A 16,035-nucleotide genomic window follows, 5' to 3' on the forward strand; every position below is an offset into this window, starting at 1 on the left:
AGATAGCTCAATACACAGAGAGATCTACAGACATGGCATTTACAGAGAGATTGAGCTCTAGAGCAAACAACTGATGGGGTTTTTAAACCAAGGGAAATGAACTGTGATTGGGTAGGAAACAGGAGGAGGTGTGTCTTCTGATTGATGATTGTTGACTGATTGGGGAGTGATGATTTTCACCTGTGAGGGGAGAAGGAGAGAATACACACACACAGGATACTTGTATCCGTAACAGTGCCACTTGGTGACCCTTGCCAGGCTGATATCACCCTACCACGGTCCACCTTCACCTGGGACGTGGTGTGGTCCTTTGAAGACCTTGCCCCTCTTCCTCCCCCCTCACTCAATCACCAGCCGTCTGCCCCTCTTCCTCCCCCCTCACTCAATCACCAGCCGTCTGCCCCTCTGGCCTCCCCCTCTACTGAGAGAACATCAGGTCCTGCTGTTGGACTGTCCAGTCCTGCAGGACTCAGGCCACAGCCTTCCCCACCGGACTCCAACTCTCAGGAGACTGCAGGAGAGCATCTCATTCCCTCTGGGAATTCAGGTAGGAGTCGGGTCCAGGTGGATACCCCCGGCGTTCACAACCTTCCAATCCAAGCGATGGTACGGATCACTCGACGTAACACTGATGTACAACCACAGCGACTATCTGGACAAATGAGGGGCAAAAGTGACAACGTGGGTGACAAAACACTGAAAGACCTTTTTAAGACTTGACCCCACATAATCTCCCTTCAGACAGTAACTGCATTTGGACTATGGCTCATATTGTATGCACTGTCGGTGAATGGACTACACACCAAGACTTACACAAACACTTGGCCTTCATATGAATGCTTTTGCTCTAGTGTATTTTCCTGCTAACAGATCAGAACAGCAATTCATTGCAAAAATGATTGTGTAAAATGCAAGAAAACAATTACACGCGTGTGCACACAACCCTCCTTAACTCCATTTGATAAAACGTGTCCCATTGATATCATTACTTAGCAACCGCTAATGTTACTGATGAATTGTCAGCCTAGTCCGTCTTGGTGAGAATTGTTTAGGGATTTTCTTAGATGAGGCATGTTGATGTTTTTTTTACAGAATAAAATGTACATTTGGTTATTTAATGTTAAAAAAACGAATGACATTTCATTTTTATTAAAGCAGAAAGTAACATATTGGAACAATGAGTTAACTAGTAACAACTAACCGTTGCCCTCTTCCTCCACTGCTGCCGACTACATTTCCTCTTATTTGATGAGTGAACAATGGAATGTTATTACACTCAGCTGATTCTTATTCTCATGTGGAAAATGTAATTATTTAAACTAATTCTGCACCAGTTCTGCTCTGCATGTAGTGCTTCTCTTTTCTTATAGTAAGGTACAGTGCTGCGAAAAAGTACTTTATGCCTTATGTCCACCAGATGCATCAAACTCTTTGCATTCAGGCGGAAGTCATTAATTGTTAAAGGAGCAGTCCGCAATGCTATGTTGGGGGAGCCGCACTAGGCTGCGGTGCGTTCTGTGTACCACGTGCGGTCGATATTTAACTCCTGTGTTGGTTTACCGTGCAGCGGTACAAATGGAAGTACACACAGACTCCGAATAGCTAGTTGAAAAGCAAAGCGTATGCATCTGGTGGTCATTAGGCTTCTAAGGCTGAACCAGCAGAGTTGCTATATTGTATGCACTTTAGAATGTTTTAATTACAGTATATGGCCCCCATCACTTTATTATATAAGTCTCACAGCCTTGGATTCTGATGCATTTGATTGGGAACTTTTATTTGTGACTAATGTAACTCATTCAGAGTCCCAGTTGGCCTCACAGTAGCTTCCCTCGGTGCCTTTCCTATCAGGCAGCTAAGCTTAAAGTGGGGGCCTGATCTAGGATGTGTCGTGGTAGTTTATTTTTCCACTCGGACTGCACTGAGCTCAAGGGACTTTCAGTGACGTTGAAATGGTTGTGTACCCTTCCCCAGATTTGTGCTTCTCTATAATCACATCTCTGACTTGCTCTTTCTTTTGAAAGTCTCTATCATACTGTGGGACCATACAGAAAGAGGGGTATTTATCCTTACAGGTTAATTTAAGGTGGGTGATCTATACATTTCTTACACAGGTGGAGTCCAACACATTGTGACTTGTTGAGGAAATGTATTGCACCAGAGCAAATTTAGGCTGTCAATACCTTTTTAAAATCTGATTTCCACCATCTCACACATTGCACCTGGGCTGCCACCATGAAGACATTACAAAAGGCACATAACTAAAGTATTGATCATTTTGATCATCTCAAAGCACAAGTAATAAATCCAGCACAATTTATTTATTTTTTATTTGTACCTTTATTTAACTAGGCAAGTCAGTTAAACACTTACTATGACGGGAAAAAGAACCAAAACGTTGGCGTCCACCCTCACCCAGCCAACATGTTGTGGCTGGACTGTCATACAACTCTATGATTAGGGTAGGACTATTCAAAACTTATTGTACACTTTTTATTTGCATTTTTTTACACCTTCCAAAATTTCATGGATTGAATTTGGTAACTTTCAGGATGAATCAAACCACTGTTTTTATTCATCAATATATATTGTGCCTAAAGGCTCTAAAGCAGTTTTTTTATAACCCCAAAATGTCCCTAAATATACCAGTTGGTGCTGAAATAGAGATGAATATGCATATTTAGATGGCTATTTTTCATTGATCCATATATGCTGAACACGTTCTCAATGTATTCTAGTCTGTCGACAAATTCTAATTAAAGCTATACTGTATTTAAAGGGATGGCTTATATGTATAATTAAAGCTATACTGTATTTAAAGGGATGGCTTAAGATAAATGTTTTGAAAACCCTATTGAATGACAACTCCACAAGGAAATCTGTTGGCCAGCAAGTGGGAAGGTTTTCAGCTGTTTAATTAAATTAAGTGTGCCCAAGGAAACCAGGCCTCCAAAGCCTATTGCATACCTGTATAAGTAAAGTCTGTATACCAACTACTGAGAGTTGCGTAGAAAAGGCACTTGTTTCCTAAAACTTGAGTCAGGCCCCTTAGAGAATGTATGCCCTTTTCAGTATAATGGTTTGATTAATCCTGAAAGTTGCCATTCAGTAGTTCAATCCATTTAAATATTAGATAAGTGTACTGAAAACCTTATTGAACGAAAACACCATGTGAAGCTGTTGGCCAACAAGTGGAAGGGTTTTGGGTGGTTGAATTACATATATTCAGTGTGCATAAGGAAGCAACATAAGGTAAGTCTGAATCGCTCTTTTTTTGCTTAGACTACTACTCCTTTAGCCTGCATCTGACTCTGACACATCCTGTTTCTCTTTTGGTCCCTCCCCTACCCCCTCATTGCTAGCGTGGAAGCCACAAGGAGACGTTTTGACTCCACTCCTCCGCTCTCTTTGGCTGCTTCTCCAAAGCATTAGCATAGACATTGTTAGCCTTAGCAGCGTCATCTTGCTCACTCTTCCCCCTCATTCTCGTCATAATCAGGGCTTTTTCTCTGGAAGCATCCCATCTGAGTGGAAAGGGAAAGACGATGTTGAACAGTTCAACAAAGGGTTGTTCCTTTACAATGCAGACGCAAAGGTCCTGTCGCATCATCGATACTCACCGTATACATGGCCATTGTGACGATGAGCAGGAGAAAGAGTCCTACTCCAACTCCTGTCCCTAGTATCAGCTCTCTTTGTGGATGAATGATGATCTCAGCCTGGACATCAATCTGGAGTAATACATTTTGAGACCACGCGTTTTACGATAAAACAAGCATTATAAAACAACTCTTATGCAGTAAATCAGTTTAATTCCACAAACGGAATTACCTGTGTTTGGTGGAAGCTTGTAGAGTTGTCCTAATGAGCAAATAAATATTACAAAATTGATGCTTTTGTCAATCTTTGCTCAAGAAATATTTGTATCTTTGTTGAAAAGTTTTTGACAGGAAACTTACCCCTGGGTCACTCGCTGTCTGGGCATATCGTTTTTTGTCATAGCTGAGTTTGACTAAACTGATGAAGTTGACTGTTTCTCTGTCCCCAGTGAATTTCTTTGGCAATGACAAGCTCTGTAGAGTGAGATATTTTTAGTCAAACTACATTAAATAAAAGTGTGCCTTGCTTCAATTCTTTAAAAGCATTTTGTGGTAATAGTAGAAGTGTTCTGATTTAAATAGCGAAGTTAGACAAACGTAGAGCTTAGTCTAACTTGTTGGGAAAGTGGTCAAAACTCCAGATATTTCAAAGTTCAAACTAAAAGTAGTTCTTATTAGAACAGCTGTGCGATGTCAGATTTAAATAGCAGAGAAGGAGTAGACCCATATGTTTATGTCTAAATTGTGGTATAAAATGCTCGGAAAGTGGTCAATGTCAATTTGTAAAAGTTGACAAACTAACAAAGCTGCATCATTTGATGTTCTGATGTTAGATTTGAAAAGCAGATAAGTAGACCAAGATGTCATACCCTATACACTTTGGGGAAAATAGCTGATTTGTCAGCTAATAAGCCAGGCAAGTGACACATTCCCACGTCATACTTCCGTGTTCCTGGTCTTTTGCAGGGGCTTCAAGTTTATATCATAAAATCAGATGCCTTTTATGACGTTTTTGCGATGAAGACTTGCGCTACGATTTTGCCAATTTGAAGACCAGTCAAAAACCCTACAAAAGTTCAAAAACTACTAGGCTACTTGCATGGCGTAGTCAACAGTGAAGTTGATGCGGTTATTAAGACGTCCGTATCTCTTGATTTGGATAATAGAATGTTGGAATTCATGGAAGTCTAACAATGGAACCTTTAGAATGTTGAAGAAATCCCATGGAAGTGGATGGAGGACAAAAAGCTCAATAGTTTAAAAGTATAATTTTATATATATCAATAAGTCCACTCTGCACATTTTAAAGTTTGAATGGCGTTTCTAGCTTTAAATGGTGTAGCGTGCTAAAGAATAACTATGACAAAGATTTAAAAGTGAGATGTTTGCTGTCTCAGTCTCATTATTAGCATGTTACTCTGTACCATTATTTGTTGAAGTTGTCTTAATACAGACCTTTGCATGTTGATCGAGGTCCTTGAAGGAAACATTTCCAGACAGCACAAATGTAACTGTCAAAAACTTCTCCAAAAGGAAACTTTCACACTCGATGGACTTGCAGTATTTTTCTGGAGAGCAGTACTGTAAACACAGCCAGAAGCAAAATGTGTGTTTCAGTAACGTGATTTACTAAACTGAGTTGTAACCTGATTGGATCGGTTACCAACAATGTCAAGATTGAGTGCCATATTTGAATACTCACCTCTGTTGTTGAATTGATAACCTTTCCACATTGAGTGTGGTTCTTCAAAGAAAAAGAAAGGAAACTTGTATTAGGTTGTTTCCTATTGAAAGAAATTGTGGCAGTGAAACGTCAGCATTTTCGTAGGAAATATGAACAGTTTACCTGTAAGACAGATATTTCGTAGTCCTTCATTTCAAATCTGTGCTCAAGCTTAGTTGGGAAAGTGAATGTGACTGTGACTGGTACAGAGTTAAATCCCAAGTTCTGCACCTGTAAACAGTGGGACATTTAATCACTCAATGATATTAACATTTGTATAGAGATTTTATACAAAGGCATTTGTTACAAAACATAAACCTTAACTACCAAATGAGCAAGGCTAGAGCGACAGAGACATTAAAATGTTTTTGTTTTAGTATAAAAAGATCTAGCTCATTACACCCACACCGTGTGAATCACAATTTCAAGTCACAGCAATAGCAGCTGATTGTTTACCTCATATACATTCACCAGTCTTTTAGGTGATGTGTCCTCCAGAGTAAAGTTCATGTAAGTGGTGGAGTCTTGGGGAAGGCTTCAACAACAACAAAAAGATACACAAGTCACCTTGATTATATTCAATTAACTTGATGGAGTCATTCTCAAACAAAATGTCAAGTATAGGCTTGTAAAGACTTACGCTTTTGCTACCAGGTCAACTGCAAATTGAACAGGGATGGTCCGGGTTAGGGAACTGTTGGTTGAGTTTCCATTGTCGCTGTAAATAAAGCAAAGGTAAATGCATTTTTTGTGTACATTAATGGAATGCTATGAAGTCCTTCAGCTAATTGAGAAGAAGGTATTGAGGTAGTATAAACCTAGTTTGTTTTAATCAATGTATGTTCAATACTTTGACTGCATGGGGAAATGTGTGTTTACTGGACTGATTCTCTCACACAATTCACATTGTGGAAGCATATTTTCTACCTCAGGCCGATGACAGTCATTTCCATTGTGTCGTTCCAGTTGTATGTATTCAAAATATGGAATTTACTGGTGAACACTGCCTGAAAAAGAAAATGGCATCGTTGACAAAGTCAGACTTGATTTGAAATTGGATCATAACTGTGGAAGTGGAAAAGAAGTAGAAGGCATGCCTTCAGAGTATTCATACCTGTTGACTTATTCCACATTTAGTTACAGCCTGAATTAAAAATGGATTAAATAAAAACAGCTCACCCATCTACATACAATACCCCATAATGACATAGTAAAAACATGATTTTAGGTTTATTTTTGCAAATTTATTGAAAATGAAAGAGAGCTCATTTACATAAGTATTCACACCCCTGAGTCAATAGTTTGTAAAAGCACCTTTAGCAGTGACTACTTCTGTGAGTCTTTCTGGGTAAGTCTCTAAGATATTTCCACACCTGGATTGTGCAAAATTTTCCCATTTATTAAAATAATCCTTCAAGCTCTGTCAAATTTATTGTTGATCATTAGTAGAAAAACACTTTCAGGTCTTGCCATAGATTTTCACATAGATTTAAATCAAAATGGTAACTCACTCAGGAATATTGACTGTCTTCTTGGTAAGCAACTCCAGTGTAGATTTGGCCTTGTTTTAGGTTATTGTCCTGCTGACAGGTGAATTAATCTCTGTGTCTGGCGGAAAACAGACTGAACAATGTTTTCCTCTAGGACTTTTCCTGTACTTAGCTACATTTGATTTTTTATCCTGAAAAACTCCACAGTTCTTAACGATTACAAATATACCCATAACATGATGCAGTCACTACTATGCTTTTTCTCTGTCTCTTCTTCACGCAAATAACAGGGATTTGGGCCTGTTCCCGGGAAAGCAGTATATCCTTCACGTCGGACTCTTTAAAGGTTCTTCCAGTTTGTGGTGAGTAATCACTGTTCTGAGTTTAGATACTGTGGAGTGCACCAAACACTCTGGTAGTGCAGAGAGACCTTGATAACGTACAGCCAGTTTGATCTCGAGGCCCACTGAGATTAAACCAAGGAAAAGGGGAATCAGGGGAGGTGTATGACTACAAAACAAGAGGAAATCATCTCTATTATCATGGGAAACGTCCGCTCTGCTTGTAATCAAGACGGAGGAACTATCAGCAACGACTTCATATGTGAGATTACGTCGGCAAACAAGTCTGGTATGGTTTACGGGAACTTTGCTAACGGAGGTCATACCTGATTCCCATGTAGAGGTGGTTTCACAATAATCAGAGCTGACAAGAGCTCTGTACTTTCGGGGTCAAGTAGGGCGGAGGCGTCTGTCTGTAAACAATCAATGGTGTCACACTAACCATGTCACAGTGAAGAGGGTCTGTTTCCCTCATGTGGAGATATTAGCAGTGGGCTGCTGATCCTACTATTTACCAAGAGCGTTCCCTAGCGTCATAGTGATTGTCTACATCCCGCCGTCTGCAAATTTTTAACTGACCACAAAAACTATCCACAAAGTCACCACATTACCTACTCAATCGATCACCTGACTCGGTTGTTATCTCTGGAGATTTCAACCACTGTTTGCAACACTTCCTACCTTCAAACAGTATGTTAAAGTTCCAACTCATCTGGACAAGACCATTGACATTCTCTACACCAACGTGAAAGATGCCTACTGCTCGACTGCTCTGCCTCCACTGGACAATCTGACAACGACCTCGTCCAGCTGCTACCAAAGTACCGCCCACTGGTCCAGAGGTAACATGTCACTCAGGCGGTGTTTCACGAATGGACACCTGAAACTGGAGAGGCGCTACAGATCTGCTTTGAAGGTACAGATTAGAATCCATTTATAGATGACTGGGAGGAGGATCTTAATGGGCTCTGAATGCATAACGGACTATGTTATCTTCTCTACTGATAATATTGTGCAAGGCAAAACATGAATACATACTGACATTAGAACGCAAGCAAATAACATTAAGGATATATGGTGGGAATAAAACCGTTAACAGTAACTACAGAGTGATGAGGTAAGAGTTTTTTTTTAAACGTTTTATTTTTACCAGATTCATTCGATAAGTATGATTTATCAGCGGAGCAACAGCAGATAGGGGAGGTGCTGGACTCTGATCTGGGAAGCACTGAGCCCACGAGCATCTCGAAGAAACAAGTGGTGAGGCAGCTGAAGAGGATCAATCCCAGTAAATCAGCAGGGCCTGATGGGGTTAAAGCCAGAGTACTCAAGGTGTGTGCTAATCAACTGGCTTTCATACTGCAGCATATTTTCAACCTGTCCCTAACACACTCAGATATTCCTACTAAAATGGAAAACATCCCGCATAGAGCCCATCTCAAAACAATTACGAGGGACTGCACTGAAAGACTTAAGACCCCAGTGGCTTGTTCTGCTATGTCTCCACTAGAGTATATGAGCACCTGGAGAAGCCTGGCTGTGTAGCGAGAACAATGTTCTTTGACTTCTCCAGTGCTTTCAATACCATACAACCCCACATTTTGTCCCAAAATGACATTCACGTAAACCCACACACAATCAAATGGATTGTGAACTACCTGACCAATAGACCACAGTTCGTTAGACTAAACCAGGCAGTATCAGATCGGATATGTACAAACATGGGGAGCCCACAGGGGACTGTCCTGTCACCTTTTGTGTTTACCCTTTACACAAATGACTTCTCACACAATGAACTGAACCACTTACAGAAATTCTCTGACTCTGCTATGAGAGGAGGCAATGGTCTTTACAGGGATACAACTGAGTCCTTTTGAAGTGGTGTGAGGCCAATTACTTGGACCTGAATGTACTGAAGACCGAGGAGCTAGTGGTAGATTTGAGGAAAAATACATGTTTTTAAGCCCATTTCTATTAATGGTGAAGAGATTGGCACCGTTGACTCTTATAAGTACTTAGGTGTAACAGTGGACAACAAATTGAACTGGAAGGAGAATTCTCAGTGGCTACAAAAAAGCACAATCCAGAATGTACTTTATTAAGGAAGCTTTGGACTTTTAAAGTATGTGACAAAATGCTTCGTATGTTCTATAGCAATGTCGTGGCGAGTGTAGCGACCTATGCCATTGCGTGCTGGACAGGGAATTTAGCTAAGGAGAACATAAACAAGCTTGACAAAGTCATTAAGAAAGACAGTGCTACAATTGGCAGCAGGCTGGAATCAATGGAGGACATGTTCACAAAAAAGCTGCACGTGACACACCCCCACTCCACCAGGGCTCTAATGCAACACAGGAGCAGCTTCAGTAGCAGCCTGCCCAGATGTTCTACAGAGAGGTTTAGATGGTCATTTTTACCGACAGCCATGAGGCTTTTTAATGACTAATTGATTAACGGTTATGAGGTTTTTTTTTCTCTCCCAAAGTAGGATAAAAAAAACAGCACTTGAATCAGATTATAATTTTAGGATATTATGGTGCATGTGCCTTTTTTTGTCAATGTTTTTTATTTTTTATTTTTTACCATGTTGGTCATTGTTGCGTGTCCTGTCACTTTAAGTCATTGATGCATGCTGGGATAAAACAATTTCCCAAGTTGAGATGAATAAAGTAATGCTCTACTCATCATTGCACACAGTGAGTCCATGTAATGTGTGATTTATTAAGCCCATTTTTATTTCTGAACTTAGTTGAACCCCTTTGTTAAGCTTAAATGAGTCAAGACATTTCAGATTTTCATTTTTTTTTTTTAAAAATTCATTTGTAAAAATGTCAAACATAATTCCACTGACATTATGGGGTATTGTGTGTAGGCCAGTGATACACAAAAACACTCAATTTAATCTATTTTAAATTCAGGCTGTAACAACAACAACAATGTGCAAAGCGTCAAGGGGTCTGAATCACTTCTGAAGGCACTGTATCACTCAAATCAAAGCTGTCACTCAATAAGACAGTGACTTACTGCTTTTAGCTCTGAGTCTTTATCATTTAAGAACATTTTAAAGCTTTACCAGTGTATTCACAGTTGAGCATTATTTACTGGTATATCTAAGTAATCACTCACTGTAGTTTTACTACGGTAGACAGGTATGCTGACACTGCATGTAGTTCTGTCCATTTCATCTTCCAGACCACCACAGCTGAACACTGTTCTCCTTGTGGACTATGGAATACAGACACCATTTCAAGTGTGTAAATAATTCCAGTTTGTACATCTGAGTCACTGACATAGTGTAAAATAAACAAACAAGCTTGTTAACAGCTTAAGGAATTAATACATTCAACACTTAATATGTTGCTAAATTATATTAATAATTAGCACATGTAGGGAACATTTAAATGTTTGGCGGCAAACTGATGTTTGAATCAACGTTCTTCTATCCTGGTTCTGCAGACCCACAAGATGAGCAAGGAAAGCTTTTGTTCCAGCCCAGGAGGAACACCCCTGATTAAACTAATCATCTAACCCTTGATTGGCTGAACATGTTTTGGGTCTCCAGGTTTGAATAACACTGGTTTAGACGAGAGCAAGAAGAAAACATCAGAATGAATTACACAATAGATGGAGGGGTGTCGGTATTACCTTCAGAAGATGCATCGTGGAGAATGAGAGGCCAGGAGGGTAGAGGAGGGTTAGACTGGTGTTATAGGAGTCATCCCCGTGATTGGACAGTCTTATAGTCACATTAAAGTAACTCTGGTCCACCACTAATAAAGTTGATGTGCTGATAAGAGAGACAAGACCGTACAGTCTGAAAACGTGCTTTTTTTGAGCAGACAGTAATCATTATAGTTACAAACAAGTTCCTTTATATGGCCTCTGTTTATCAGACACTTACATGAAGTTGAAGTCCACCTCAAGCTCTGCCAAACAGGTTTCATTTTCTTTGCAGTTCTTTTCAAAGGGCACCTATGATGAATTCAAGACAATGTGTTTAGATGACCTGTTTTCACAGGTCTTTGGCTAAATTACAATACTCAGTCCACAGTCAATGCTCGTACTGTTGATCATTGTAAGTGAACAGGTTTTAGTCAGACCCAAAACGTATCCTCGTACCTCAACCACAGCCTTTGTAGGACTATCAGCATTGAGAATGGCAGTACAACCCTCTTGTTGGCTTTGAGATTGAGAAAAATTAAGTTGGATGATTATGGGCGATAATGTGTCAATTACGCATTGCTGGAAGAAAAGAAAATGTGGCATTCATTTCCCTATCCATAGTCCTGAAAAACCCTTATTCTTCTCACCACTGAATAAGATCAATACACAATAACAATTCAATAAGAATTCCACAACCTAACAAGTTAATGTTACTCATTAAATCCCCTCCTTCCGAGAGACATTATGGTTGTTGTATTGTTGCATAGCTACAGTTTCTCATTGATCCTACTGTCATGTAGACTGAGTGGTTGAAGCAGGTCTGCTCCTTTCTCAGCTCCACAGTAGAGAGAAGACTTCTGGCCCCTTTGTTCGTGTCATTGTAAAAGGCCCGGCTCCTCTGTCTTACTGGATCCACATCCAGCGTGTAGGAGACGTTCATCCCTGCACTCAGCACCCCTGGAAAGGTACACAAGAGTCTGAAATGGCTTCCTTATCAGGGAGAGAAGTTCTGAACCTCATGGTTACCTGCTGATGAACACCATTAAAGTAGAAGGCAGAGATGGAGTCAAGACCTTAACTCTCGAGTCCCAGATCCTCACCAAGGAACAACCTTTGGCACCTTAATTGGGGAGGACGGGCTTGTGGTAATGGCTGGAGCGGAATATGGTTTCTATCTGTTTGATGCCATTCTGTATGCTCCGTTCCAGCCATTATTATGAGCCGTCCTCCCGTCAGCAGCCTCCACCGGTCTTCAGACTGGAAAGAGACCAAGACCCACTTATTGTATAGAGTGATTTAGCTATGCAACGAGGCTCTGACCTAGACCACCAAGGCCACAATTACACTATATATACAAAAGTATGTTGACACCCCTTCAAAGTAGTGGATTCAGCTATTTCAGCCACACCCATTGCTGACAGGTGTATAAAATTGAGCACACAGCCATGCAATCTCCATAAACAAACATTGTAAGTAGAAGATGAGACTGAAGAGCTGTGACTTTCAACATACCACCTTTCCAACAAGTCATCAAATTTCTGCCCTGCTAGAGCTGCACCGGTCAACTGTAAGTGCTGTTATTGTGAAGTGGAAATGTCTAGGAGCAACAACAGCTCAGCCACGAAGTGGTAGGCCACACAAACTCACAGAATGGCATCGCTGAGTGCTGAAGTGCATAAAAGTTGTCTGTCCTCTGTTGCAACACTCACTACAGAGTTCCAAACTGCTTCTTGAAGCAACGTTAGCACAAGAACTGTTTGTTGGGAGCTTCATAAAATGGGTTTCCATGGCCAAGCAGCCAGACACAAGCCTAAGATCACCAAGCGCAATGCCAAGCATCGGCTGGAGTGGTGTAAAGCTTGCCAGGATGCCAGGAGAACGCTACCGGCCTGAATGCATAGTGCCAACTGTAAAGTTTGGTGTAGGAGGAACAATGCTTTAGGGCTGTTTTTCATGGTTCAGGCTAGGCCCCTTAGTGCCAGAAAATCTTAACACTACAGCATACAATTACATTCTAGACAAATCTGTGCTTCCAATGTTTTAGCAACAGTTTGGGGAAGGCCCTTTCCTGTTTCAGCATGACAATGCCCCTGTGCACAAAGTGAGGTACATACAGAAATGGTTTGTTGAGATCGGTGTGGAAGAACTTGACTGGCAGGCACAGAACCCTGACCTCAACACCATTGAACACCTTTGGGGTGAATTAGAATGCCGACTGCAAGCCAGGTCTAACAACAATGCCCATCCTCACCAATGCTCGTGGCTGAATGGAAGCAAGTCCCCGCAGCAATGTTCCAATATCGAGTGGAAAGCCTTCACAGAAGAGTGGAGGCTATAGCAGCAAATGGAGGACCAACTTCATATTAATGCCCATGATTTTGGAAGGAGATGTTCGATGAGCTGGTGTCCACATACATTTGGTCATGTATTGTATGTAGTCTCAGATCACTCAATTTATGTTGGAAAGCACAAAGCCATCAGTATTCCAAAAGTTCTGAGAGTTCTTACCAGCTTTACTCTTTGTTGCCTCTGCCATGTTAAAGCAGGCTGTCAAAGTCACCACAGGGGAAATGGTCTCTTTTGCCAGACAGTCAAAGTTATCAGTGCTGATCTCCGAGGGATGGAAGTGGAGATGAGCAGAGATGCTGAGGACTGGTCTGGACCTGTTAGCGATCGAGGGTAAAGACAGTGATGTTAGCCTACATTGTACGATGTTGGGTAGCACCGCCCACACCTCATTGAGCGCAGCCCCCATTCAGTGCAGATCCCACACTAGTGGGATATTTTTTACTGTCCGTTTTAAACCAGCTGTCTTTTCTTATCCTTTTTTTGGACTCGTACCTCAAGACGACAACTGTGCCACACGTTCCTACTACGATATCAGTCAGTCCATCCTCACCCAGGTCCATCTTCCCATCAATTGTCTGGCCAAAGAACTGGAGCTTAGATCTCATCATCGCAGCTGAGATGCGCTGCAGTAAGAAGACAAACATTTCATGAAAAGGCATTGATATTGATATCCCAGGAGGGATGTATGTTTTCTTTGGTCATGAGCCTTTTTGAACGATTTCCATCTTCGTCTGTCTCACCTGGCTGAATTCAGGGCGGATCCCCTTTAGCTTTTCACCCAGGTAGATGTACACGGCCCCCCTGTGATCGTCCTCAAGTGGAGCGCCCACAGCTACATCCTTCAGCCCATCTCCATTCAGGTCTGTGAGAGAGGAGATGGAGGAGCCGAATCTACCCTGAACCAGCACTGAAACGTACATCTCCATCCTCAGTTCCAGCTATTAAAGTAGAGATCACATGAAGATAAATCCATATTACATTGTCTTTTTGTGCAGTGTTATTGAAGAGGATGGATATTTATGTCCAAATGAATCAATATCGGCCTCCAGATCACGTTGTCCCTGATGAACATTTTCAACCACAAATTGCAGCATTTGAACCTGTTGTTCAGAGATTCACAGTTCAGCCCACCTTATCAGTTAGTATGTAGACGTAGATCCTGCCCTCTCTCGGTGGTTGGTGAAACATTGGTGCACCGACCAGGAGGAAGTCTGTGTTGCCGTCTGAGTCTATGTCCACAGAACACAGCTCTGCCCCAAAGTAGGAGCCCATCTGAGAAAATCCAAACTTACATTCATACAAAAATGGTTTTGAAATGTTTTAAGAAGTCTTCTGGTTTTTGAATGGAACTCATTAGTAAACATAAAAAGTGATATAATGTGTTCCTCTATACTATCGGAGGAGTGAATCAACCGTTGAAGTAACCACAAAAGCTGGTTTCATGCTGTCCCTGTTGTATAACTTGATTGATATACCACGTTGCTTACAGAAATAGCTAATGTTCACCAACCTGTTCTCCAGACAATCTTTGTGCCACAGTCCAGTTGTTGTTAACCTTGTTGAAAAGTAGGATCTGTCCCATGTGTTCAGATCTTGGTGCTCCGGTAAAATATAGAAGGTTCTCGTTCTTCTTCCCAACAGCTACAGAGTATCCTATAAGAACAATAAAGAACTGTAGGTGCATTGTAACTCCACTCCCTTCTCTGAAACATCTGAACTAATGGAGCCTTGAAAAAAGTTGTTTGTTCAAATCAAATCGTATTCATCACATGCACCGAATACAACAGTGAAATGCTTACTTATGAGCCCCTAACCAACAATGCAGTTTTTTTAAATACGGATAAGAATAAGTAATAAAAGTAACAAGTAATTAAAGAGCAGCAGTAAAATAACAATAGCGAGACTATATACAGGGGGGTACCGGTACTGGTTGAGGTAATATGTTCATGTAGGTAGAGGTATTAAAGTGACTGCATAGATAATAACAACAGAGAGTAGCAGCGATGTAAAAGAGGGCGGAGGGGGAGGCAATGCAAATATTCTGGGTAGCCATTTGATTAGGTGATCAGGAGTCTTATGGCTTGGGGGTAGAAGCTGTTTAGAAGCCTCTTGGACCTAGACTTGGCGCTCTGGTACCGCTTGCCGTGCCGTAGCAGAGAGAACAGTCTATGATTTGGGTGGCTAGAGCCCTTGACATCTTTTAGGGCCTTCCTCTGACACCGCCTGGTATGGAGGTCCTGGATGGCAGGAAGCTTGGCCCCAGTGACGTACTGGGCTGTTCGCACTACCCTCTGTACTGCCTTGCGGTCGGAGGCCGAGCAGTTGCCATACCAGGCAGTGATGCAACCAGTCATGCTCTCGATGGTGCAGCTGTTCAAATTCCCTTTTGAGCAATATTTCTTTTTTTAGCTTAAAACTTATTTTGGCTAGGCCCTTTTTCTCAATTTCCGCCTGAATGACGTGCCCAAAGTAAACTGCCTGTTGCTCAGGGCCTAAAGCCAGGATATGCATATAATTGGTATAATTGGAAAGAAAACACTTTGAAATTTGTAGAAATGTTAACATAATGTAGGAGAATATAACACAATAGATATGATAGGAGACAATCCAAAGAAAAACCAACCAGAATACTTTTATTTTTGAGAGTCCATGCTGTTACAATAGAAAGTATAGGGGCATACTCAATTCTAGCTCCCAGGATGCAATTCCTATAGCTTCCACAGGGTGCTAGCAGTTCAAGGTTTTAGGCTTGTAACTTCCAAAATTAATAAGAAATATCAGTTTTTAGTACAGGGACAGTCTTGGAAATTCGTGTATGCGCGCTCATGCTAAAAAAGTTTACTATTGAACATACTTCTTTACGTAAGAAA

At 41.2% G+C, this 16,035-nt stretch overlaps 1 protein-coding gene across 3 annotated transcripts in view; it reads right to left on the minus strand.

The window, feature by feature from the left end:
* Positions 1–393: 393 nt before the first annotated feature.
* Positions 394–16,035, minus strand: part of LOC124003357 (integrin alpha-X-like) — a 32,395-nt gene continuing 16,753 nt past the window's right edge. For all 3 annotated transcript variants that reach the window (XM_046311534.1, XM_046311536.1, XM_046311535.1), the window contains 20 exons: positions 14,676–14,818; positions 14,297–14,437; positions 13,906–14,103; positions 13,658–13,788; positions 13,325–13,479; positions 11,607–11,773; positions 11,273–11,395; positions 11,055–11,125; positions 10,799–10,940; positions 10,280–10,378; positions 6,250–6,329; positions 5,963–6,040; positions 5,779–5,857; positions 5,446–5,553; positions 5,302–5,343; positions 5,055–5,180; positions 3,960–4,073; positions 3,832–3,861; positions 3,621–3,731; positions 394–3,524 (listed from right to left, as the gene is read on the minus strand). In XM_046311534.1, the coding sequence (XP_046167490.1) occupies positions 3,468–3,524; positions 3,621–3,731; positions 3,832–3,861; positions 3,960–4,073; positions 5,055–5,180; positions 5,302–5,343; positions 5,446–5,553; positions 5,779–5,857; positions 5,963–6,040; positions 6,250–6,329; positions 10,280–10,378; positions 10,799–10,940; positions 11,055–11,125; positions 11,273–11,395; positions 11,607–11,773; positions 13,325–13,479; positions 13,658–13,788; positions 13,906–14,103; positions 14,297–14,437; positions 14,676–14,818 (2,195 nt within the window). In that variant the 3' untranslated portion in view covers positions 394–3,467. The remainder of the gene's footprint in view (positions 3,525–3,620; positions 3,732–3,831; positions 3,862–3,959; positions 4,074–5,054; positions 5,181–5,301; positions 5,344–5,445; positions 5,554–5,778; positions 5,858–5,962; positions 6,041–6,249; positions 6,330–10,279; positions 10,379–10,798; positions 10,941–11,054; positions 11,126–11,272; positions 11,396–11,606; positions 11,774–13,324; positions 13,480–13,657; positions 13,789–13,905; positions 14,104–14,296; positions 14,438–14,675; positions 14,819–16,035) is intronic.

The sequence above is a fragment of the Oncorhynchus gorbuscha genome, linkage group LG18 (assembly GCF_021184085.1).
Source record: "Oncorhynchus gorbuscha isolate QuinsamMale2020 ecotype Even-year linkage group LG18, OgorEven_v1.0, whole genome shotgun sequence".
NCBI classification, from domain to species: domain Eukaryota; kingdom Metazoa; phylum Chordata; class Actinopteri; order Salmoniformes; family Salmonidae; genus Oncorhynchus; species Oncorhynchus gorbuscha.